Source organism: Cydia fagiglandana, chromosome Z, assembly GCF_963556715.1.
Source record: "Cydia fagiglandana chromosome Z, ilCydFagi1.1, whole genome shotgun sequence".
NCBI classification, from domain to species: domain Eukaryota; kingdom Metazoa; phylum Arthropoda; class Insecta; order Lepidoptera; family Tortricidae; genus Cydia; species Cydia fagiglandana.
The window spans coordinates 19,571,431-19,594,980 of NC_085959.1; the positions used below are offsets into that span (position 1 = coordinate 19,571,431).

The window sequence follows — 23,550 nt, forward strand, 5'->3', positions numbered from 1 at the left end:
TTTTTCAGATAATTTGCGAATTAAGTTATCCAAATAACGGCTACAAATTAGAAATCCCTACCACAGTTATGAACCCTGGCGGGGTTGACACACTCTTTATTTCATTTACGCGAGCGGAGCTGCGGGCCCGTCTAGTATCAAATAATATTCGTACATATTTATATGAGCCTAGAGTGTCGCACTGTTGGGCAAAGGCCTCCGGAGGAGCCCTTTCCACGTATCCCGGTCTTGACCCGTCTTCCACCAGTTCCTATCGAAGGCGTCAAAATCATCTCGCCAACGCCGTCGAGGTTTGCCGAGACCCCGGGGTTTCGAAGTTTAAACCATTGTTGCGAGGTGAAAGTCGTGCTCTTTATTGCGAGGTTACCAAAGCTTTAATAATACAAAACTACTGAAAAATCATAAATAGTAAGTATGCAGTACATTTACATTTAAGTCAGTGAAGCACCAATAAACTTTTTCAAAGAAGCTTAAAACTTGAGAACAATAGCTACTTACCTACCAAGTGACATAATTTCAAAACGAAGCAGAGTTACATAATTGTCATACCAAATACAAGCAGGGAACCGGGGGCTACTTCTCTGTTATATCTGCCCGTCCAAGATACATGCCTCGCATAGGCGCACTCGTGTTACCGGCCGGCCAGGCGCCCCCCGCCCCACCCCCTTGCGCCATCTAGCGCGGCTAGCGCGCTAGGGTTTCAACCATTCCTATTTTGAATATTTTAAATTTATAGTATATTATTGCACAGGCCGGGATATGGCAAATTCGTGGATGCGTATCGATTTTGTCGGACGACGCGAAGCAAACTCCGTCAAAGAAGACGAATTGCTATTCCTGCCGAATTTTATATTAGTGCTGTTCTTCAAACTTGCGAGGAAATAAGGTAAAATAATCATTATTTAAGCATAAGCATCACTGAAATCGAAACTTCACATCAAAAAAGTCAAATAACAATTTCCCCCTTTACCTACATAAGTAGTTATTTATTTAATGTTAAAGGCACAACTCCTACTGCCATTCAGTAACAACAGACAATTAAATTGAATGAACGAATAGTTATGTAGTCTTTGATTTTAGAGTTTTTGCGGAAAGAGAAGAGTCATGAAATGTATGGGATCAATACTTATTTTTCTAAAAGAAATACCAACGATGGCAACACACGTCGTGTATAAAAGTGAACCTTCATACTTAGAGCGCTCATTGAAAGCCACCGACGATTGTAACAAATGTAGAATGGGTGACGAAACCAGAATAGGACTAATTCAAGAACTTGACGAAAAACGAATGGGATGACCCAAGCCGATACCATGTCAACTGTCCCAAAGCCACCGTCATGCCAAGGAATGAATAAATAAATATTATAGGACAATTTACAAAAATCGATCTAGCCATTGGGAAAGTTCAAAAAGGCTTTGTGTCGTTAATACTAAACAACACAAACAAATGCCCTAACCAGATTCGAACCCGGGACCTACTGCTTCGTAGGCAGGGTTACTACCGACTACGTAACTTCTACGTAAGGATACACCGCCCATCGACTACCGTCGTTTTGAATTGTGTTCATTGAGTGCACGTAAAAAAAATTAGTAACACTAAAATATAGTACCTAACATAGTTAATAGGTAGCTTAACAATACGTAACTTATCAATACGTACATACTAAATCGCTTATAAGTATATAAATTACGTGTAGAAACGGATTGAGTTTAACGATGAGTGAATCCCTTAAAATGCAGAGTAAAGTAAAACGAGACGTGGTGTCGATGGGCTGGGCTGTGGCAGCCCTGGATGTCCAGCGCGCATCCCTGATTCTGTAGAACAGCGGCGCCGTGCGTGCCCGGCGCGCTGTAAACAGCCTACCCTATATGGAGGGACGGACGTCCCTAACACCCCAGAGAAAGGGGTGCCCCCGCTTCTTCCTTCTTCCTCCTTGTGCAAATTCCCCTGGCGATGGAAATGTGCTCGGCCACATTTTATACAATTTCTAGTCCGTGCGTTCCAAACTTAACTCGTGTCCACATTCAGCGTTATTAAATTGCTTAATTCCCTCGCCGTGGTGACGACGCCGCGACTAAGATTAGGGCGCTCTATGAATGGTCTGGCCGAGTTATTAAACTTGTTTGTTGTGAACAATTTTCCCGGCCGTTGACTTTTCGTTTCATTCACTTGGCGGAAACTTGTTTATTCTCGCGAGCCTGGAGGTATCGGTAGGCTCTCGCCTTGTGCTATTATGAGCACCATTGTGTAACACACATCTTTACTTGTTGTTCGTTATTCAAACCTCTCTTTATTTAATATTCTCATTTTAAATGAGTTCTTACCTTAAAAAAATGGCTGACTGACTGAAAATACTGATATACATGTACTTACACATATATAGGTACATATGTGTAATCAAAGGAATAGGTCTCGGATTAAAGTGTAATTTGGTCGGTGTTCTTATTCATTGCGTTGTCTTAGTGTCATTGTAAAAAGTATAATGTACCATAAATCCATAAGTATGACGTATCTTTAGGTACCTACTACCTACGTAAAAAATATTTTAGTAAAATATAGAAGTTTATTCTTAATATATTATTTAATCTTTATATCATTCAATGAAAGTGTCCATCCTCGCATAACACACGATCCGACAAGTACTATAAAATAAGATCAATCATTTTCAAAACGATTAATACAAAACAATGAAGTTAAAAGATAATGAAAGTTGTGAATGCCGAATGCCCAGTTTGTAAAGCGGCGCTGAGAGAAGGCGACTAGAGATAGTACCATCAGAGGTCATAGCGGTCGTTGTTGGAATACTTGCCATGTACAGAATGGCTCGGCTTTTAATTAAAGCTCAAGTAATTTAGAGGGCCAGGGCGTGTACGAATACGCCACGCGTGGCCCTGTATTAGGTACAATCTTCTGCATACTCGTTTGGAAATGTTTAAACAGCGAGGTAGATCCGAGAGGGGCGGGCGATGGTTAGTTCTACAGATAAATTAGTAACGCAGCTGTACGGATATGGATATATGTACCCCGCGAGCCAGCTCCGCGGGACGGGGTGATCTCTCCTTTTGAACTTTCTCACCAAACTCTCACTTATGCAAGTGTTTGAATTAATGAGATGTAAAAAGCGTATTGCCAACGTAATTGGTACATTTGACACGAGTTTATTCTTCGGAAATTGCGCAATGCATACTCTACGTTAGTTTTTTTTATTTATTTACTTTACTAATACTTGCTAATACTCTACTATTTGTACAGCGTGTGTTTTTAATATAACCGCAAATTGAAGCGAGGCTTAGATTTTACTGCTAATAAACGATATTAAAATATTTTTTGTGTTACATAACGGAGTGCAATTATATATTTAAAAATAAAAATTATACGGCATTGTTTTGCGTACCTACGACCTACATAGTCACCACTTGATTGCTGTGACGTCACGTGAACAAGTAGGTACCTACGATATTTGGTGTAAATAAAACAAAGTAGTATGATATTGCTGATGTATTATTTTATACGAGAAATAAAAGTCGTAAGCTTTTAGTACTAAGAAATTAAAATGATAATTAAGTAATAAGTAGAGGCCATATTACTTACTTTTATTTTCCCTACTAACTGCCCTTAGAATTAGTAAGCAGCTGTATGTTAGTAAAGTAACATATTATGTACCTCTTGTTATTTCTGATATGATAGATTTTGTCTTTTTTTACAAACACAACTGACTTATTAAAACAAACAAACTTGACGGGCTTGACAAACTTGTTGTTTAAGTACGAGTACTTCTGTACTGAGTACTATTGTCTCACCAGCCAGCTCAGTAACGTAACATAATATTGCCACCAGTTTCCGTAAACCAACATCCTATATCTTTGAGATGTGAGATGTAAAATTTGAGTGGAGCAGCGCACACCTATTATGAAATTTGTGCACACAGACAAACCGGACACACACAAATGCGCCCAGTACTCGGACTTAGGTGGCTATCGGGGGAGGGCGCGTTCGAATACTTGCGACTCTCTCCCCGGCTTAAATTCCCGTATTAATATGTATCTTCTTTACGCGTGGATTTCAGAACGCCGATGGTGCCCGTAATTATATTGTGGTCAGTTAAGTACGTTACCCTTTTTAATGCTGGATAATTCATAAGATAACTTTTAGAATATTTAAGCGAATTTTAAGTTATTTCAGATATTGATATGACAATATCTAATCTTAAAACTTGTTTTCTTGTACCATAATAAATCTCTATTTTGCTGTTCGTATCGAATCATCTGCGCCATATCTTCTTGGTTATTTGCAGTGCGTTGTGTACAGTCGCCATCAGATATATCGGAGCGGCCGAGGTGCTCAAAAATATCTGAACACGCACTCTAGCGCCCTGACAATAGAGGCGTGTTCAGATATTTGTGAGCGCCTTAGCCGCTCCGATATATCTGATGGCGACTGTACTGAGAAAAACTAATTGATTTAAGTTGTAATTAAGGGAGAAAACATTCAATTATTACATGCCATGCTAGTCTATATTAACATTAGGTAACTGTATTTTTAATTACCTACTACTAAATTTTGATTAATAATGGTTCACCTGAATCTGTTCGACATGTTTAAGCCTCTACGAAATAATTTCGCTAACCGTTTGGTTGGACTTTCACAAGGCTACGGCGTAGCGCTACGATCGACGAGTATTATACAGTACTCGTAGCATCCCTTCATCACATTACCACAAGCGACGACTTTATAAACAAAAACATCATTTCATGGGTAGAAACATTGCACTTACTCGTATGCTTTAATGAATAATTTTTAAAACATCGGTTTCCTTACTTACTAAATAATAAGTTAATTGTATCGGAGGTATGGTATGGCAAATTATTAATAAGTTTAAATTTCGCTTAAAACTTAATATATACTAGTACTTATTAAGCTTAAATTTTATTACAAATAAGTTTTCGCAAAGGTGTATGGAGTGATAACTCTTAAATTTATTCCTCTATGCATTCATTAAAAAAAAACAATACTTATGTACCCCCATTAAAAGCAAAAGACGCATGAGCATGACAAGTATCCTATATTCCGTTATGTAACTGATCGCATCAAAAAACGTGGTGTGAGTGTGAAATCTACATTGCGCGGGTCCGACACACTTTCGACGGATTACTGGCTGGACAACAAGAAATAAAATTCTTACGAGTGTAAATTGGAGTAAAATTGGAGTATGAAATATTGTTAAATATGGTCAGACCTGACACAGTATGAATAAAAATGATAGACCGGGGGCGTAACGATAAACAATTCATCTAGATATTCTAGATAGCGACATGAACCCGAATAAACATAAGTTACATAAGTTATTTTATTAAATATAATTTACACTGACCTATTTAAATACTCAATTACATTATAAATACATTCTTTATTTACGTGTCTTAAGGTCACAAAGCAATTTAATGACAATTTAAAAATAAATCCGAATAAGTAGAGGTTTAGTACGTGCTGACAGATTTTTTCCATTCGCATCTAAATTAGGAAATTTCCGTGAATAATTAATTGGCGCAAAAAGGATTGTCAGTCGAGGTTGGACAGCATAGCAACCCCATTTTCAGTGGGTAATTGAAAAGGGTAGCATAGTTGTTAAAAATTCAATAGGCTAAACTGTCTTAAACTCCGTCAACGTCACGCGTCCGCCGAGCGAGGCTGCGGCGAGCGCTCGGCCGCGCGAGGCATGTGGTACACACACATTTACATTTACGACTCTGCCTCTATTTATTCAAGAGTGTTACCGATACCTACTGCCGTATTCGAACCTCAAGATATTCACAAGAGACGACACGTACTAGATCCATTCTAGATACGTTATAGTTTAGATATCAACTAGTTCTCTTTTGCAGCGCAATTCGGGCAACCAATGTCACTTTTACGTTAGATAGAGTAAGATATCTATTAGACGTGAATTGGATCTCTAAGTCATATCCTGTGGAAATCGTTCAAAAGTATCTCCAGAATAGCGCAAATGTCAAATTTGACAGGTTAGATCTTAAACATATCGTTATCGCATCTTGGTGATGTCTAAAAGATATCTAATAGATGTCTATTTCAAAATCCGAATCGGGCCCCTATACTCTGTTTATATACTTACCTACTTACATAGTCCAGATACTGAAATGACAATCGAACTATCACTTTAGTATGAAGCAAGATAGATTGAGATTTAGACTACTATGAAAAACTTGCTTTTAAACATAAATGTACGTAACTTACGAGTACATTGCACTATGGAACTGTCAAATAAATGAGGATCGAAAATATAAAAACATGTTTACTAAATTACATTTAAAGAACAAGATCAGCTCACTTTATATTTCGTCAAATTTACTTGCAGCTGTTTCTCCACTAGGAAGGGGTTGTGAAAAAATCACGCGAGGTGTTTTCGGCTACTTTTTGACCCCCCCCCCCCTGGTGATATTTGGTGAGGTTTTTGGCTACGCCCCCCCCTCACACAACCTCACTTGTATTTTTATGAAACTTTCATTCGACCAAATTTTAAGATAAAAAGTATTGTATATAGAAAATCTTGTTTATTTTTCTATTTTCGTTAAATAGGCTCGCTGTTTTGAAGTGCAGAGTGAAGATTTAATGTATAACGAAACCGAGAAAAAGTATCTTCTCATGTGGTAGGTATTTTTTTCTTAGTTTCGTTCAGTGTAGAAAAATACACGTGAGGTTTTCTTTATACCCCGTCCCCCAACGAGATCTATCGTGATTTTTTCGTGACCCCCCCTCCCCATCAAACCTCGCGTGATTTGTGCACAAGCCCGTACCTATTCATACTTTTTCACCAGATCGACAACACAAGCTGGTAAAGGCCGCACCTATCAAAAACTGATAAGAAAATTGCATTTTACCGTGTGAGGCAAAGTAAGCAAATGCAAATTATGAGTTATTTTCTTATGTTTGCTGGTAGAATTGACTTTTAAATCATGATTTTGAATGATAAATACACGGTGTAACAGGTTTTAAATTTTTCGTTTGTATTTTCCTTGTGTTGTTGTCGTGAAAAAATGCTGTGTTTCACTCGGTGGCAAAGTTTCTTTAACTCTCGTGCCTTGAAACCCTCGCAACGCTCAAGATTTTGGAATCTTTCATTTGCTCGGGTATCAATTAGCACGAGAGGTTAAACAACAACTTTGCCTTCTTGTAAAACAAATAACTATTTATTCAACGCCGAGCATAAAATAGCCCTCCGCGCTTTTCGCCTCGGTGTTATTTTTAACCTTCTCCGAGAGCTCACTAGATGGCGTTCTAAAATAAAAATATGCCTAAACTGCTTTTATTATGTTTTAGATCTACCTACTTTTGTTTTTTATGATAACATTGATAAGGGTCTAGCAAATCCAATTGTAAAATACATAATTATTTGCAAGCTATTCCAATTTTAAATAAATATTAAAAGTAGGGTTTAGAGTGGTTAAGATTTTTCATATACTTACACAAAGCTTAAATACAATGTTGGTAGATAGCACACCTACAACGGTGATCAGATTAATGAGATGATGAGGCATGCGGGGTACGTGGTGATGTTTGTATGTAGGTCTTCTATATTTACTAACCTTGAATAAACAAATAAGGTATTCTATTAGGCAAGAATATTCTTTTAAGTCAATTAATTTAACTCGATGGGGCATGACTTACAGAATATGATAGGTATATTAATATTACTTACTCAAGTTAACAACGAAGCTGGATAGGAATATATCGGGATGATTTAATTAATCGATAGTAAACAAAGTAGTTTTGTAATATTTGCATTGTGAAAAACCTAAAAAGAGACTGATTATTTAGCCATTTGAGGGTAGATGAAGACATTACACGACTAAATGAAATAGGTTAAAGCCAGAACGATGAGTGACAGATCAGGTAGTTTTCTATTTGATTGGTTAACTGATAAATGTTACATTACAAGTACCCGAAAATGTAGTAACTAAAACACATTGTTTACATTTATTTAACAACCCAAAGAGACAAATACGTCATTCATGATGCGCGAATGTATTATTTTATTATCTAATAAAATAATATTCTATAGCGAGCGAATTTATGGGTTGAAGTAGCAAAGTAAGTAAATACTTAAGTGGTTTCCTTTTAAGAATATTTTAATTAAAACCTGAACCACTTTTTAGTTAAAATCTGCGATTATCCAACGTATCTTTATTCCAGCAAAATACGGCCATAAATGTATTAGGTTGGTAGGTACATGTGTCTATAATAGAAAGATGGCGCCACGTAAGAATCCATCTGTACGTGTTAACTTATTAGGAGTAGGTATTATTTGGTGATTGGTGTCATCTCATCATAAGTATTTAGCTATCAATGAAAAATTTAATTTAATTTTTTTATCTACTATTGTTTTAATAAAAAAAATATATGCGAAGAAGAATTTATTTTTCTTCCACGCACCAGATAGATGGCAGTGCAAGCCAAACGAACAATATTTACTGTAGTCGAGTTATAAAATCTTGAGGTAGGTACGCGTCCCGTATAAAATTGTTACCTATAATTCAATCGATTATAAGAATATTTTCAGGCTTAGTTATCGTGTCAATTTACTTATGGAAACCTACTCGCATAACTAACTAGCTGAGTGAGGACCTCTTAGAATAAAATTAATGTTCTGATGGTCTAAAATAGTCTAAATGAATTTTGATTTTGTTATTTTATGTGCTAATAAATACAAACTTAATTCTTATTCTAACTCAAATTTTAATACCATTTTAACGAAAAACGTGAGATACAGAATATACCTATTTATTTCTTATGCTACCTACATTATGCGTTAGATAAATATACCTACGTCATAATTTCATAGAAGATTGAAATTTAAAACAATAAGTAGTTCATCTGCGTGTGCTATCAAAATCCTCGCAGACTTATCTTGGTGTAACTCTAGAGTACATATATATAATAATATAATATAATATAAGCCTTTTATTTAGACCAATTTAAAAATGTTTTGTTTTTTACAAAGTTATATCCTTAATTTAAGACATTGACAATCAGTTAGTCTGTATGCCTAAGTTGGCAAAGGCCTCCTCCAAGTCTTTCCAATCAGCACGATATTGCGCCATTCTGGACCACGTGCTGCCTGCAACTAGCTCGATTTCGTAGGGGAGACCGAGGTGAGTTGTGACCGAGGAGAGTTGAAACATCGTCGATTTTTTGGAATCTATTAACTAGAAACTAGGTCGCAACAGTGTGCGTTTGTTAGCTCGTAACTTGAACTAACAAACGCGCGATATTGCGACCTAGTTTCTAGTTAATAGATTCCAAAAAATCGACGATGTTTCAACTCTCCTCGTAACTTGAACTAACAAACGCGCGCTATTGCGACCTAGTTTCTAGTTAATAGATTCCAAAAAATCGACGATGTTCCAACTCTCCTCTGTTACAACTCACCTCGGTCTCCCCTATAGGTTATAGGTTATCGCGGGCTTGTTTTCCGCAACTCGACGTCTATTATTGCGCCTATTTTGCGTGATGGGATGGCTGCACTATTCCTGCCAACCCAACTCCACCAAGAAGCCTAGCAGACCCTTAATGTTGCCGACGACTTCTGGGAGAGACCCCGGTGAGCCGAGGTGTTGTGCCCGGTATTTTGCCACCCCTGGGCATTCGAGAATGACGTGGGCGGCTGTCTCCTCTGCCTCCATGCATGCTCTGCAGAGGGGGCTATCTGTAACACGTAGGGTTAATAGGTGTTTGTTAAATGAGGCGTGTCCAGTTATTGCCCCAGCTAAAAGCCGGAGCTGTGGTCTCTTCAGCTGTCGAAGCCTCCGCGACAGATTGGGGTTGAGTGTCGGGAGGGCTTCCTTCGCCTGCCTGCATGTGCCTAGGTTAGACCAATATTGCTGGTGTTTTACCTTGGTGTTGTGTCGCAGCGTGTTCCGGAGCCAGGCATATGGCAGAGGTAGGATTGGCTCAGGTCCTGCCACCTTCAGTTCCGAGCCTCCTCTCGCCAGGATGTCGGCTGCATCGTTACCTCGTGAGTTGCTGTGTCCTTTGATCCACTGCAGAGTTACGCCATTGGTGGTACATACCTCTGACAGAGCTTTGTGACATTCGTAAATTAGCCCTGAAGTGAAAGTAAAACTTTGTAGAGCTTGTAGTACTGACCGACTATCAGAGAGTATGCGGATGGGGTAGTCCATTGCTTCCCTTGAGACGATTGCGTGTGCTGCCATTATAATGCCCATACATTCCGCCTGGAAGACTGTGTTATGGGCACCAAGTGGTGTCGAGATGTGTATGTTTAGGTCCTCTGAGAAAACCCCAGCGCCAGTGCCTGACCTTGTTTTTGATCCGTCCGTGAAGATTCTCAGCTCCCTTGGGTTGAGTCCTTCATGGGGTTCTTCGTGTAATTGTATTTTGTATTTTTTGTCGAAGACGAACTGCTTGGGTATCCTGTCAGTCACCGCTTCTATAAGCGGTTCCTTACCTATGGCCTCGTAGAGGATTTCGGTGTGTGGCACCCTAGGCGGTCTCCAGAGATTAGATTTTTTGAGACGTACCGCCGCAGCCAGCGCTTCTTGTTGTATGAAGAGGTGCAGCGGCGGCAGGCCCAGTAAGGCTTCCAGGGCCGCGGTTGGTGTTGTCCTCATGCAGCCCGTTGTCGCCATACAGGCCAACCTCTGGAGTCGTTGTAGTCTAGCCTCAACAGTGGATAGTTTGGTGCGTGGCCACCATACTATCGCGCCGTAGCTTATTATTGGTCTTATCACTGCCTGGTAAAGCCATAGAGTTAGCCTAGGAGTTAATCCCCAGGTTCTACCCACCATTCTACGACATTGCCAGAACGCGACTGTAGCTTTATCAATTTTGCCATTTAGGTGATTACTCCAATTCAGTTTGTTGTCAAGTATTACCCCTAGATACTTTACCTCTGCCGATAGTTGGAGTTCTGTATTGAACAGTTTGGGAAGGTGGTAGTTTCCCAAGTTGCGTTTGTTGGTGAACATTACCAGCTCCGTCTTGCGAGGATTGACTGTGAGTTCGTTGTTAACGCACCAGCGCTCTACGATGGCTAGTGCAGAGCGGGTAACATCGCATACCGTACCTGAGTGGTTGCCGCTTGTTAGTATCACTATGTCGTCAGCATAGCCGATTGTGTAATAGTGATTGTTGTTTAATGTTGTTATGAGGTCGTTCACCACTAGGTTCCATAGAAGTGGCGATAGAACTCCCCCTTGGGGGCATCCCTTTGCCACTACTGCCTGCTGTGTCTCGCCTGTCCCAAGTCTTATGATCCTCTGGCTCAACATGTTGTTTATCCATTTGGTCATGACTGTATTCGCACCATGTCTTACCAGTGCTGCTGCAATGCTGCTGAACCTAGTCCTGTCGAAGGCTCCTTCTATGTCTATAAAGGTTCCTAAGCACATGGACCTGTTTTTAATCGCTACCTCAATTTTGCTTACCACTGCATGAAGTGCCGATTCTGTAGACTTGCCAGGGCTGTAGGCATGTTGGTTGGGATGCAGGGGCACGTTACTCAGCACTCTCTCCCTCAGGTGCCTATCGCACAACCTCTCCAAGGTTTTAAGCATGAATGAGGTCAGGCTGATGGGCCTGAAGGATTTGGGATCTGAGTAATCGCTTTTACCTGGTTTCGGTATGAAGATGACTTTGACCTCTCTCCACCGCTTCGGCACGTACCTGTGAGCCAGACAGGCGCGCAGAATGGTGGTCAGCTTCAAAGTGAGATGCCTCCCGCCCCACTTAAGTAGCGCAGGGAAGATCCCGTCCATTCCTGGAGATTTGAAGGAGTCAAAACTGTTTATGGCCCATTGCGTGCGCTGCGGGCTGATTACCTCATGTGTCTGCTGCCACTCGTCCTCCGACGGAGTGGTCTCCTCCTCCTCCCAACTTACTGGGTGCGATATCACGCAGTCCGGGAAGTGTGTTTGCACCAGGACCCGTTCCGCCTCCTCCGGTGAGTTGGTGAGAGAGTTGTCAGGCTTACGTAGGGATCCCAAGGTTATGGTTGAGTTGTTGGAGAGAACCTTCCTTACCCTATTAGCCTGCATGGTGGTCTCAATGTCTGTACAGAATTTGCGCCATGAGTTTGTGCTTCTGTACCTGAGTCGTTTTTTGTACTTGGCCTTGGTGGACTTGTAGTTATCCCAGTCCTCGTCAGTGCCAGTGTTCATAGCTCTGTTTAGTTGTCTCCTCATCTTGCCCCTGAGTCTCTCCAGCTCAGGTCCCCACCAGTTGTTCTTCCATCCACTTCTTGTTGATGGGGTAGCTAAGGGACATGCCTGATGGTAGCAATCCAGGATGGTGTTTGTAAGGGTGCTTACCTGTTCTTCTATCTCAGCTATGCCTACTATCTTCAGGGGACCCTCCTGCTGTTCCAGTACTGTGTTTAGACGCAGGGTGTACAGGTCGCGATTAGTCCTGCGTGGGTCCCTTCTAGGCACTGCTGTGAATGTTTTTACCTGAATGTCGAATCGAATCCATCTGTGGTCTGAACATGACACCTCCTCCGATACATGCCAGCCTGAGATGTGTTTCGATGCTTCTTCAGATGCTAGGGTCAGGTCAATGATTGTTCTGCTGCGTCTGTTTATGAATGTTGGTTTCGAACCTGTGTTAAGGAGGTTGAGGTTCGTGGTAAATAGGTACTCGACAAGCTTCTTACCTCTCTCGTTACCTGTATCCATGCCCCATAGGGGGTGGTGTGCGTTCGAGTCGGTTGCCACGATGAGTTCGAGCCCCGCCTCTTCGCAGTAGTTGACCAGCCTTGTCATGTCGTGCGGTGGTGGGTCGTCCGCCTCCGGCATGTACACGGAGGCTACGACCATCTCCTGCATGCTGGTGTCTTGCGCCCCGCGCAGCCTTATGGCGCACACGTCTCTAGAACAGAAGCTCGTTAGAGGTTGCACATGTATATCTTTAGTTGTGTATATGCAGGCCCGGGGATTATCCGGACCCGAGTAGACTGTTAGCTTACCTCCTATGTTACGGAGACCGCAAACAGAGCCCCTTCTGACCCACGGCTCCTGGATCAGAATTACGGCTGTTGTGTTGACCTCCAACCACTTCCGGATCTGAGCCGTTGCGGTTTCGCTGTGGTGGAGGTTGGCTTGGAGGAATTTACCAATGGGCGAAGGGGGTTCCTCCACCAGGATCGCCCTCCTCCGCCGACATCGGCTCCTCCTCCTCCTTGCCGATGGCCAGCTTGCCCAGCCCCTGCGCGCATTCCCCCTCACTCCCCGAGGAGTCACGAAGAAGTTCTTCTTCGTCCTTCTCGGGGACGGAAGGAGACTGCGCTGGGGCCTGCAACTCAGGCTCCTGGACTTCGTCAACAGGTGCCTGCGTCGTCACGCAAGTGTCCATGGGCTCGGCAGGTGCCTCAGCTGCGCCATCTATGGCGACAGTGCTGCTAGGGGGCGGTTGTTCCCTGAATTTGCCCCGTGACCCCTCAAACTTCACGTACACCGAACCCAGCATAAAGCCGAGCCGGCGTCCGCGGCTCACAAGGGGCTGCACGACTGTCTCCGGCACACTGACCACAGCGAACGTCTCCGTTCCCTGCACCTCTCGCCGGTTGAGCAGCCAGCGGTCTATTTCCGCCCACGGGTTCTGGTAGCGGAGGGCTCGGCCTACTTCGCCAAAGTCCTCCCAGACACCCGGGAACAGGATGCCGCAGCGTACTCGTTTGGGTACCTCGCTCTGGCGCTTGACTACCACCTTCTCCCCCTCATCGAGGGTGATGGTAGCCACACTGCGCTTGAGCCATGCTAGCGTAGCCTGGTTCTCGCACCACAATCTGAGGGAGCCATTCGCCCATACGGGCTTGCCCCTGAAGAGTGGGCCTGCGGGAAGGCTTGAGGTGGGCTGTCTAGCTTCCTGCGAGAGCAGGGCTAGCAGCTGCCTCTGGACCTCATCCGATTGTTGCGAGGTCAGGTGTCCCGAGGTGGCAGTAGTTACCGCCACCAGCAGGTCAGCCTTTGCCGCCTCTGCATAATCGGCATGGGGGGTTTCACCAGGCGGTCCAGTCTTCTGCCTCTTAGGCTCTCCTCTGGGAGATATTGTCTCATCCAGTCGGGCCCTCTTGGCAGAAGACCGGGCACCCTGGTTACTTTCCTTCTTGGCCCTGGTCCTCCCTCGGTCGGTCGGTCTCCCCTATATAAAGAAGGTATTATTAAAGAAACAGGTAGTTTAGATTTAGTTTAGAGTATTTTTAACCATCTTCAAAAAAAAGGTTTTCAATTTGTCGGAAATGTTAAAATGTTTTATTTAAAAAATTGTATGTACCTACCTACTTATTTCACTGACTCGGAGATTATTAGTATTCTTAGACGGATTTGTAATATAGGTTTTTTTTGTTTGAAAGGGTATACTTTCGACATAGTCGCTCTCATTGTCATAATAATATGATAGTATTTTAAACTTTGCTTGTTTTTATTTTAAAGTAGGTACGGGAATATTCACTAACTCTCTAAATACGTATATGTGTATTATTCCTTCTACCGACTACCAAAGTACTACCTTAATATTATGTACACATTGAAAGTATTAAACATGAACACTATAAGTACCTAACTAAGTACCAACGGTCTTCCTAAGGGTCTTCCTTAAAGTGCGTAAAGTCAGCATCAAACACATAGTGACTATCAAATAGGCTACATTCCTACTAGTCAAATCAGCTTCTTTTTTAGAACTGTCAAAACGATTTGCTAATATGGAATTTAATTTTAATTTATATGAAAATAAATGTAGTCACGTCACGGTAAACTCACCTACTTTTTATATTTCAATCCGATACATTAAATACAATTTGTGTTTAAAAATAGCTGCTATCTATGTTTTTCTAATAATTATCTGATGCTTTATTTCGTGCACGGTTTGAAATAATTTATTTTAAGTACTGGAAACATCCCTATTATCGTAACACGACTTTTCATTACGTCAGAAATAAGGTGTAAGTACTTACTGGATATTTAGTCTATTTGGCCGTCACTAATTAATTGTCTGCTGGCTGTACCTTGGCTTGAAGTAAAATACAGTTATAGTAATAGTTTCATCGATACAATTGTTTAATTTAGTATTGATACAGTTAATTGACTGCTCCTAAACCTTATGGCTACGAGATAAGGTCTAACGATAGTTAGCTAAGGGTTAACGCTCGCGTTATAACGTGCTAGGTAAGTCCTTTTCTTTCACTTCACTTGAAAAACCTACACACTACTACACACATTTTAAACTAAATCTTACCGCGCCATTGTAATGCAAAAGTAGGTAGGTAGGTACATACCTACATCCACTTGAGTCTATTTCTTAGAGAAATAAAATACACGCGGCCTAGCTACAAGAATACGAAAAGGAATTCAACGAGAACTGAGGCCTGGAGACTGGCTCACATCGCGAACAGACAAAAATGTGTTTTATGCAGTACTGCTAAAGTTCCAAGGTTTACTGACATTCATTCTTACCTTTCTTATCGTCGCTACTTTGTTTCACTTTTGAAAGTTACGTAAGTTCTCATAAAATTATGCAAATTTAGGTAAGTAGGTACTGACCATATAAATCTACTCCTAGAATTTTTCCAGTGTTTAAGAACATTGTAAAAGTGCTGAGTGCCAGAAATAACGAGTTATTTGCAAAATATTTAAAGTCGTAATTTACTGTCAAAGGCTTATCTTGGAAGCACATATCATCATAATCGGTGGTGTCGGTCTTCCAGGGAGACTATACGTTAATGCCTCCACGGTAGGTATACTGTGTGGAGACTGTTCGAATCCATTTACTGCTCTAAATTATGCGTAAAACGTCCATTTGACGCTCACCCCTCTTCCCTCTTATCGCTTGGACAGGAACGGACGGGGAGCCTCGGGCGGGGGTGCCGGACTAGGGCAAATTGGGGGGTTTACAACCCCCCTAAGGGAGGTCCGAAGTCCACCTCACCCTTTAGCTACCCTGAAGTTCCATCTCTCACACCTATAAATTCGGCACACACATTTCACCCCATCGGGTGGGGTGGCCCGTGGCGTCCCAATCCTTTCGGTGCGGCTATGTCACACTAGCTAGGCGGCCGCGTCGGTGACCTCCACTACAAATTAATATTCGGAAACGTTTCCGTTCGGATCGTTAATCATGGCTTTCTCTGCTCGTGATCTCGGCTCAGTTCATGTACTGCTGAACGATTCCATCATATCACCTACCTACTGACCGACTTCCTGGTTCACCTGGTTTTTTTACAGAAACACTTTACTTAAAAGTTAAAAGGCATAGCGTAGTACCGAGACTTGCGATAGTAATACCGGCCACCCGAACCCCGAAATGCTCATACGAAATACCAACTTTATACGACGTGTTTACGTTGGTCAGAAGAAATAGTACGTTGTTGTTTAAGCGAACAGTCAGCCGAGCCCGACTTGGTAGGGTTATTGCTCATTGAATTTAATACTGTCAAGAATTCATGATATCCCTTCTACCATATTTAATCAAAGCCCAAAACCTTGATATACTTAGTATTATGAAGCTGAAAGAAACAAGAACTAGGTACCTATGTAAATATAAACATCAAAGACTGAACTGCCCGGTTGAAAATGAGTTCAACAATTAATTTATGCAGCAGCTACGAAATTTTTTCCTTTGTGTTAAACCTTTTTTGTTGGTTGAAACTTCGTACAGCAGCAACTATCATGCGGTCGGGTCGGGTGTAAATGCAGGCTGGCTCACGACACGCAGCCGCACTGTGAAACCGCCCGTATCTCTAGGTCGTAGGGTCGCAAACGCTGCGCTCGCTTTCTTCAAACTGAACCCCTCCCGGTTGCACGCTAACTTCGTTTCAGTAATTAAGTTAATACTTGATAAAAACTTGATCAGATTCTGGTAACCGATACTCGATAAAATACTACCAAAGTGCAGATTTCCTTTCCATTTCTCTGACTCGAAATTCATCAGCCGGCGTAGCCAAGGTTACAATCGCTTCGACAACGAAAAGTATAATGTCTCTCTATCACTCATCCATATTATTGCGACAGTGACAGTTGCGTTTCGATCGCTACGGAGCGTAAGCGATCTGCATCTTGGCTACGCGGCCAGATGTCTTACCCAAACGTAGGTACCTTATAAAACATCAAGGTGCTGTAGGTTCAGAGAGCGGATTGTTTTAAATCGTACCGTTTTAGATTATAATTAGCAATCTCGAGGATTAGCAACCTCATCGATTCGAATCCTGAGTTTTTTGAGTTGCGCTCGATGGAAACGCATTTTAATAATTTGTAACAATTTATGCACAAAAGCTAAAAAAAATAAAAATTGCTTCTAAAATTGCGCAATTTCATTTTTGAGGGAAGTCATCGACAACATTAATTCAAAAACAGGGATCCCTTTGTTTCCCATAAAGTTTTAAGTCATAATGTATTGTTTGTCATATTATCGTTAGTCATAAAACTGAAACCTTTAACTTTTCAGGATTTTACTAAGGTTATTCTATAGATTCGTTAGGTTAGGTTAGGTTTGTTTTATGTCAATCCTGAAAAGTTACGCGTTTCTGAGAAAATCCAATTATGACTAACGAAAATTCGGACAAACAATACATTATGACTTAAAACTATTTGGGAAACAATAGATACCCTCAAAAACATGATAATATCCGCCGTCCCCGGCAAGCAAATCCATCTCGCCCATGATTACGCTCAGTGAGAGTGAGAGAAGAACTTGAATCTAATTGCCCTTAAGAAAGGGCGTAATGTCAGGAAATTCGAAAGGTACTATCATCGGCTATATTACTAACAATTTTATACTAAAATTACCTACTGCAACCTACAATACAATTGATTAAATTAAAATTAGACATGTTTTCGTTAATCTATCTCTACCGAGTCAACTTTAACCTAAGTACATAGTAAGCTTTCCTTGGAGTTTGCCTTTGCAAATATGGTTTCCGTGTGATTTTTATGGTAGGTATTTGCCATGTGCAATATTCAAGATACTTAACAACTACAATTGTACGTCAGCCTTTTAGCGTTGCAAGTTTCGCGCGATATTATCTTTTGTTCCTTTCTAATTCCTGTTTTTTTTTTAACTTTACACCCTCTCTGAAAATCTTATCTTAATTCGCGGTTTTTATGTAAATTTATATTAAATTTCTTTTTTATGTTTTCTGTTAAATGAACGAACATACTTGAACTAAAAAATCGGTGACTAACTTATATTACCAATCTATCAAAATTACAAATTGTTGAGTACGAATTATCATTTATTAGTAACTATACTTAAATGGGAAGATAATTGAAAATAAACTACCACACATCCCACGAATGTATTGCTCAAAATATTTTTTTTAAATAATCAACGCTATGATTCTCAAAGTTACTACAAGCCGCGGCCACTTTACGTACAGCGGTGTGCCAAATCCGAAATACAAATCAGCAGTTTAACAATTACAAATCCTTCGATACCTACTAACTATCAATCTTTAAATAATGGGGTGACGGTTAGATCATATCTCACACGTTCCTAGCAAGCGGCTGGCGAAGGCCAGACGCCATGAGTATACCTTACTTTAATCGGTATTTATTTTCATTACGCAATGTACTTTTGATTATTTAGAAATACTACCTGTAATATTTCAAATATATTAACGTCATTATGTAGATTTGATAACTTTTAGTAATATTTTGTACTTCTAAATACGAGTACGCAGTGTTGATCCTGCTGGCGTCTCCTGAATCAATCTGTATACCAAAAATAAGTTGGTGTTTTAAATATTGATACATTAATAGTTTCAATCGAAAGGCGAAGATACGAAGTACTAGTTCCCCCAAAACTGGCATCGTAATAAATAAATAGTTAAATGAACAAAAGTTTGAGAGCCATTAGTTACGGTGGGGGTGGCGCCAGAGGGTCGCTCGCCAAGATTTTTCTCGGCAGGTATCTACATTAAAAAATTCAGTTCACATTGTTGTGGCACTGACAGATTTTTTGTCAAATACTCTTATTTATTTGCGAAGATTGAGCCAAAACTATTTTTTAGTTATTGATGCGCTATTGTTATCTTAGAGTTACAAAATATTTAATTAGGTATCTTTAACGAAATAAAATAAAAATAGTGTAATTATCGTCTTGTTTATTTATTTGAGTAAAAAATGAACTGGTTTAATGGATTTGAATGTGTCATTTATTATTACATGATACTGAAATGGATAATTGAAGATATGTAATTATTATCTAGAAATAATATATGTACTTTGCAAAGATCATTTAACCTTATCAATAAAATAAGTTCTCCATTGTCACATCGGGGAAAAATTATATTTTAACGTAATTATATAATACCTAGTAAAATAGCTAACACAACTAAAAAACCGGTGCACACAACTAAAAATTCATGCACCTGGAAGATTTTATGTACAATTTATTTTTGAGTAGGATTCTTAATAGAAGTTTTCTCGATGTTGGGTTTAGTCCTGCTCGAGAGTCTAAATGTTTTACAAAGCAGAGTCACTTGGGCTCCCCCCGAAACATTTGCATCCAGAGTTTTTGTCGTATTTGTCAGCAGATATTTATTAGAGAAATGGTTTGTTTTCATATTGTTTATAAATTTAGAGTGAAATGCACCCTCGTTGTCGAGGTGGGCTTGTTTAGAGGCATCGGGTGCGGGCGCGTCACCGGGCGCGGCGCGCGGGTGGCACACCACGTCCACTCGAATCACCTGCACGCTCTCCGGGCTCTGAGTCCGCGATATCGTGAGACATTTGCGCTTCCCTGACTTGTGATATCCCACCTTTGCATCATCTAACGTTAGATCAGGCAGCCCTTCGTTTGATTCCTTCGTTTCCTTGGCGATACATTTTATTTGAAGATTATTATTAATTTGATTGCATTTTTTAACATCGGTCCCGTGTTTTGATTTAAATTGTAGTAATTTATTTTGCCTGATATTATTATGCGCATATAAAGTGCTAGATTTGTCAGACGAAGGTGCATTTTGTTCAGGATTAAGTATGTACTTGATGTAGTCATCGAAGTAATAGCAAGTGAGCAACGACGAACAGTCTTCGACGTACTCTTCTTTTTCTTCGACAACCTGTTTTACAAACATCCGATGCTTTTGTCCATCTTTAATTGCTTTATATTTAAAACAAGTTTTTGGTCGTCTCGTTTCATGAATATCGCCATCAAATTTAATGTTTTGAACGGAGAGAAATAAATCTTCATCCGGTTGCGTGTTTATGTTGCCAACAGTACTTTCAGCAGCCTCGGTACTTGGATTGCAATAGAATCTGTAACAACGACATTTAATTACAAAAAGCAGATAGCTGACTGCGGTCCACAAGTCTCACTTTTGTCTGTCGCGGACGTTGCAGTGATGGATTTATATCATGTATGTATTAATAAAATACTATATTTGAAAACTCCTCGGTTGGTCTATTAAAACCCGTCACGATTAAAGTTACCTACTTTGCACATCACGTAACGTAAGTAAAGGTAAAAGTAAAGGAATGAGGGATGACTCACGCTAGACCGGGCCGTGCCCGGACCGGGGCGTCCGACATGTCATTTTCTATGACGGCAGATCGGTGATCGCGTGGTGCTTTCCATAGTAAACACAGCTCCGGAAGCTCCGGTTCGGACACGGCCCGGTCTAACGTGAGTCATCCTTGACTCGATGCTACCTATCGAACAGGTCTGTCCAGCGCGGGTCCTCGTCATGCGCGGGGTTGACCAGGCGCTTCTGGCAGAACCGTCGCGGCCGGTCGGGCCTCGAGGCGGCGACCCTTCCTGGGCGAGCCCTAGGCTTTAGTCTCTCATGGAGACGAAGCTTAGCGCAATTCATAGCGACCAATCTGCAACCAAATGTATTATCATAATATATATGTACCTATAAGCCTACTCTTAATTATTTATTAAGCACAATACATACGTCGTAAATCTGTTAATATGCACCTATTTATTCGTCTTTTCTTTAATAATGTATGTAGTACCTACCAATTTTTATCTGTACCTCCTCGTAGTTGTAAATATGTATATGAACTAGGTATAAACTTAAAATAGAAAGCCAGTGGTACAGGACTATTTGAATTAATTAGCATGTCGTGATTCGATTCCATTATTTTGGATTTAGCTAAACAAGCACTGCTCCGCGTGTAGTGATAAAGATCATGGCACGTGGTATATTTTAAATATTTGACTAAGTAGCTTAATTGTCTTGTGGAGATTAAAATGTTCCTAGCAGTAAAGTACACGTTCTTATTGTATTAAGTGTTGATCTAATGCAACAAGTCCAAAGTACCGATAAGCGACTCTGAGAAACAAAGTCCACTGCATTGTTTAAAATCTATTTCTTTTCGAAAACAATTATACCTACTTGAAGATGTTTCTCAATAACCATCCTTCTCACATTCGTACGTTTTTGTTAGATTAGAAAAGGACGGCAGATTACGAGGATTTTTTTAGAAAGTATTGATAAAGGAACTACAATGCCGGCAGGATGGTGTATTTAAACTGGCAACGTAGCGGTCCACATGGTCTTGGGAAGAGCTTCGCCAACGATGCAAAAAACGAAGTGTACTGTGCTACAAACAGTTTTGATATCTACTGACTCATAAAGTTCGCCTGCAGATGTACTTTGCAATGAATTAAGTACAAATTACTGGATGTCTAACCCCCTTATTCATAAACGTTTACTAAAGTTGACAAGCCGATAATAATCGTTTGTCCCTTTCCGACGTATTGATATGATGGAAAGGGACAAACGATTATTATCGGCTTGCTAACTTTAGTAACCGTTTATGAATAAGGGGGTAAGTGTTTGTCAGACAAACACGCAAAAGAGGGCAACGATAGAATCGAACCGATTTGAATTAAATAGCGAAGAGTTAGTTTATTAATTTAATTACTTAAAACCTTCGATTACCTACTATGCTAAAGTCGTGTGCTAAAGATACGAGTATGTAGTTCGTAATAAGTAAAATACCTACAAGATCAAGTGAATTAGTTTACATTAGGTACTGCCTAATAAGAGCGTTTAGGTAACTTTAGACTTTTGTCAATACAAAACCCTAATTATCACGGTTGACACAATCAAACGCCGCCCTGGCGGGAATCGGGCTGGTGATGCGTATTCGTGAGGCGCTGTTTTTTAAATCAGCTTCGAATATCACCTCGTCACGCGAACATTATGTCTTCATTTATTGCGTGAATATTTCCATCTTTTACGCCGAAATGTATCAAGTTCACATAGTCGCGCTATACAATACCCGCACACAACTTCAAAATAATAGGCACAGCTGCTAGACGAATGCTAGAGACACACAGAGACGCGTCGGTGCATCGCACACGGGCATCTCAGGGACAAAAAATGCATTATTATTATCCCGAAACGGGTATGCCACTCTATGCCTTACTATGTACGTTTTAGAGGTCACGATTCCTAGTTATTACCCGGGGTATGATTAACTTGGATCTCATGGCTAAAATGACAAGGTGAAGACGTTGCAATCTGTACTTTATAATAATGGTAGGAAAGCTGTTTTGACGCACATAGCCACACACATACCAAAGATATGGCTACATTTGTGTACAAATTAGTTAATTATTTTGAAAGCATGCATGCCCACGTGAGATGTAAAATAGAACATATAATCGCGGAATAATTAAATCACAGTTTGTTTTAAATATAACTTTCAGTTTTAAGGCCGTAATCGTATTTACAGTACCTACCTTCTCTCACCAAGATGACTTTTCTAAACGCTTACAACTTTCAAAGAAGGACTTTGGAACTTACACAATAGCCTCTAGGTATTAATAGATTACGCTCTTTAAAAGATATTTCTGGCCTGTAAGCATGAAAAATAGTTGTTATGAACAATAAGAAATTAAGAACTTAGTATTTCTAGCCAAAGAATAAATTGTATTTAATTAAGTAATATAAGTAGCTTAAGCTTACCACCAAAGTTGTAAAAACAATGCTATCCCTTTCACTACTTAATAAGTACATGAAGATGTGGTTATTAATGGCTTCTTATTAACCGGGCAACTAAAATATTAAACAGGAACTTTCACTGGGCATATAATAATATAATTTGGCTGTGCATTAATATTTTAGCGCCAATAAATTTATATTAGCCACAAATTTAAGTATCATATTATTAAAAATTGTATATTATTACAACTGATTCAATGTAGTTTTCATTTCCTTAACGTTTTATGATTAAGCACTGGACTTTATAGAATAGTGTTTTAAAATAACTGTACTTATACTACCTACATACATAATTTAAAAAAAATGCGTTAAATACACGCAATTTAAATCTAATTTAAATTAATTATTTTAATTAATTATTATTTATTTTAATTTAATTTGTTTAAATGTTAACGTTGTTATTATGACAATGTACCTACTTAGGTATTTGGCTGGACTTTAATGGACTAATTGCAACACCATACACACACGTTGGTTTGTTTCGTTGTGAATCTATTTCTCAATTAAAATGAACCATCAGCTACATATGGTTTCCAAAAGACGCTATATGACCTATAAGTAAGGAA

General features: G+C 40.1%; 3 protein-coding genes across 3 annotated transcripts in view; all 3 read right to left on the reverse strand.

Moving 5' to 3' along the window:
- The window catches only part of LOC134679259 (uncharacterized), a 452,522-nt gene that overhangs the window by 118,078 nt on the left and 310,894 nt on the right, over positions 1-23,550 (reverse strand). The window lies entirely within an intron of this gene.
- LOC134679376 (uncharacterized) lies at positions 12,849-14,655 on the reverse strand. Its single transcript, XM_063538274.1, has 3 exons — positions 14,605-14,655; positions 12,998-14,172; positions 12,849-12,900 (listed from the first exon to the last, which is right to left on the reverse strand). Exons 1-2 carry the CDS (start codon positions 14,653-14,655, stop codon positions 13,141-13,143), a joined length of 1,083 nt encoding a protein of 360 aa, XP_063394344.1. The 3' UTR covers positions 12,849-12,900; positions 12,998-13,140.
- On the reverse strand, positions 19,170-20,863 carry LOC134679509 (uncharacterized). Its single transcript, XM_063538468.1, has 2 exons — positions 20,676-20,863; positions 19,170-20,282 (listed from the first exon to the last, which is right to left on the reverse strand). Exons 1-2 carry the CDS (start codon positions 20,834-20,836, stop codon positions 19,415-19,417), a joined length of 1,029 nt encoding a protein of 342 aa, XP_063394538.1. The 5' UTR covers positions 20,837-20,863; the 3' UTR covers positions 19,170-19,414.

Coding starts and splice junctions, on each gene's coding strand:
- LOC134679376 (XM_063538274.1), bottom strand. CDS start 14,655: ATGTGTTTGATGCTGACTTTACGCACTTTAAGGAAGACCCTTAGGAAG. Junction 14,173..14,604: donor GGAAGACCCTTAGGAAGACC/GTTGGTACTTAG, acceptor TTCTTTATATAG/GGGAGACCGACCGACCGAGG.
- LOC134679509 (XM_063538468.1), bottom strand. CDS start 20,836: ATGAATTGCGCTAAGCTTCGTCTCCATGAGAGACTAAAGCCTAGGGCT. Junction 20,283..20,675: donor TGGACAGACCTGTTCGATAG/GTAGCATCGAGT, acceptor TCGTTGTTACAG/ATTCTATTGCAATCCAAGTA.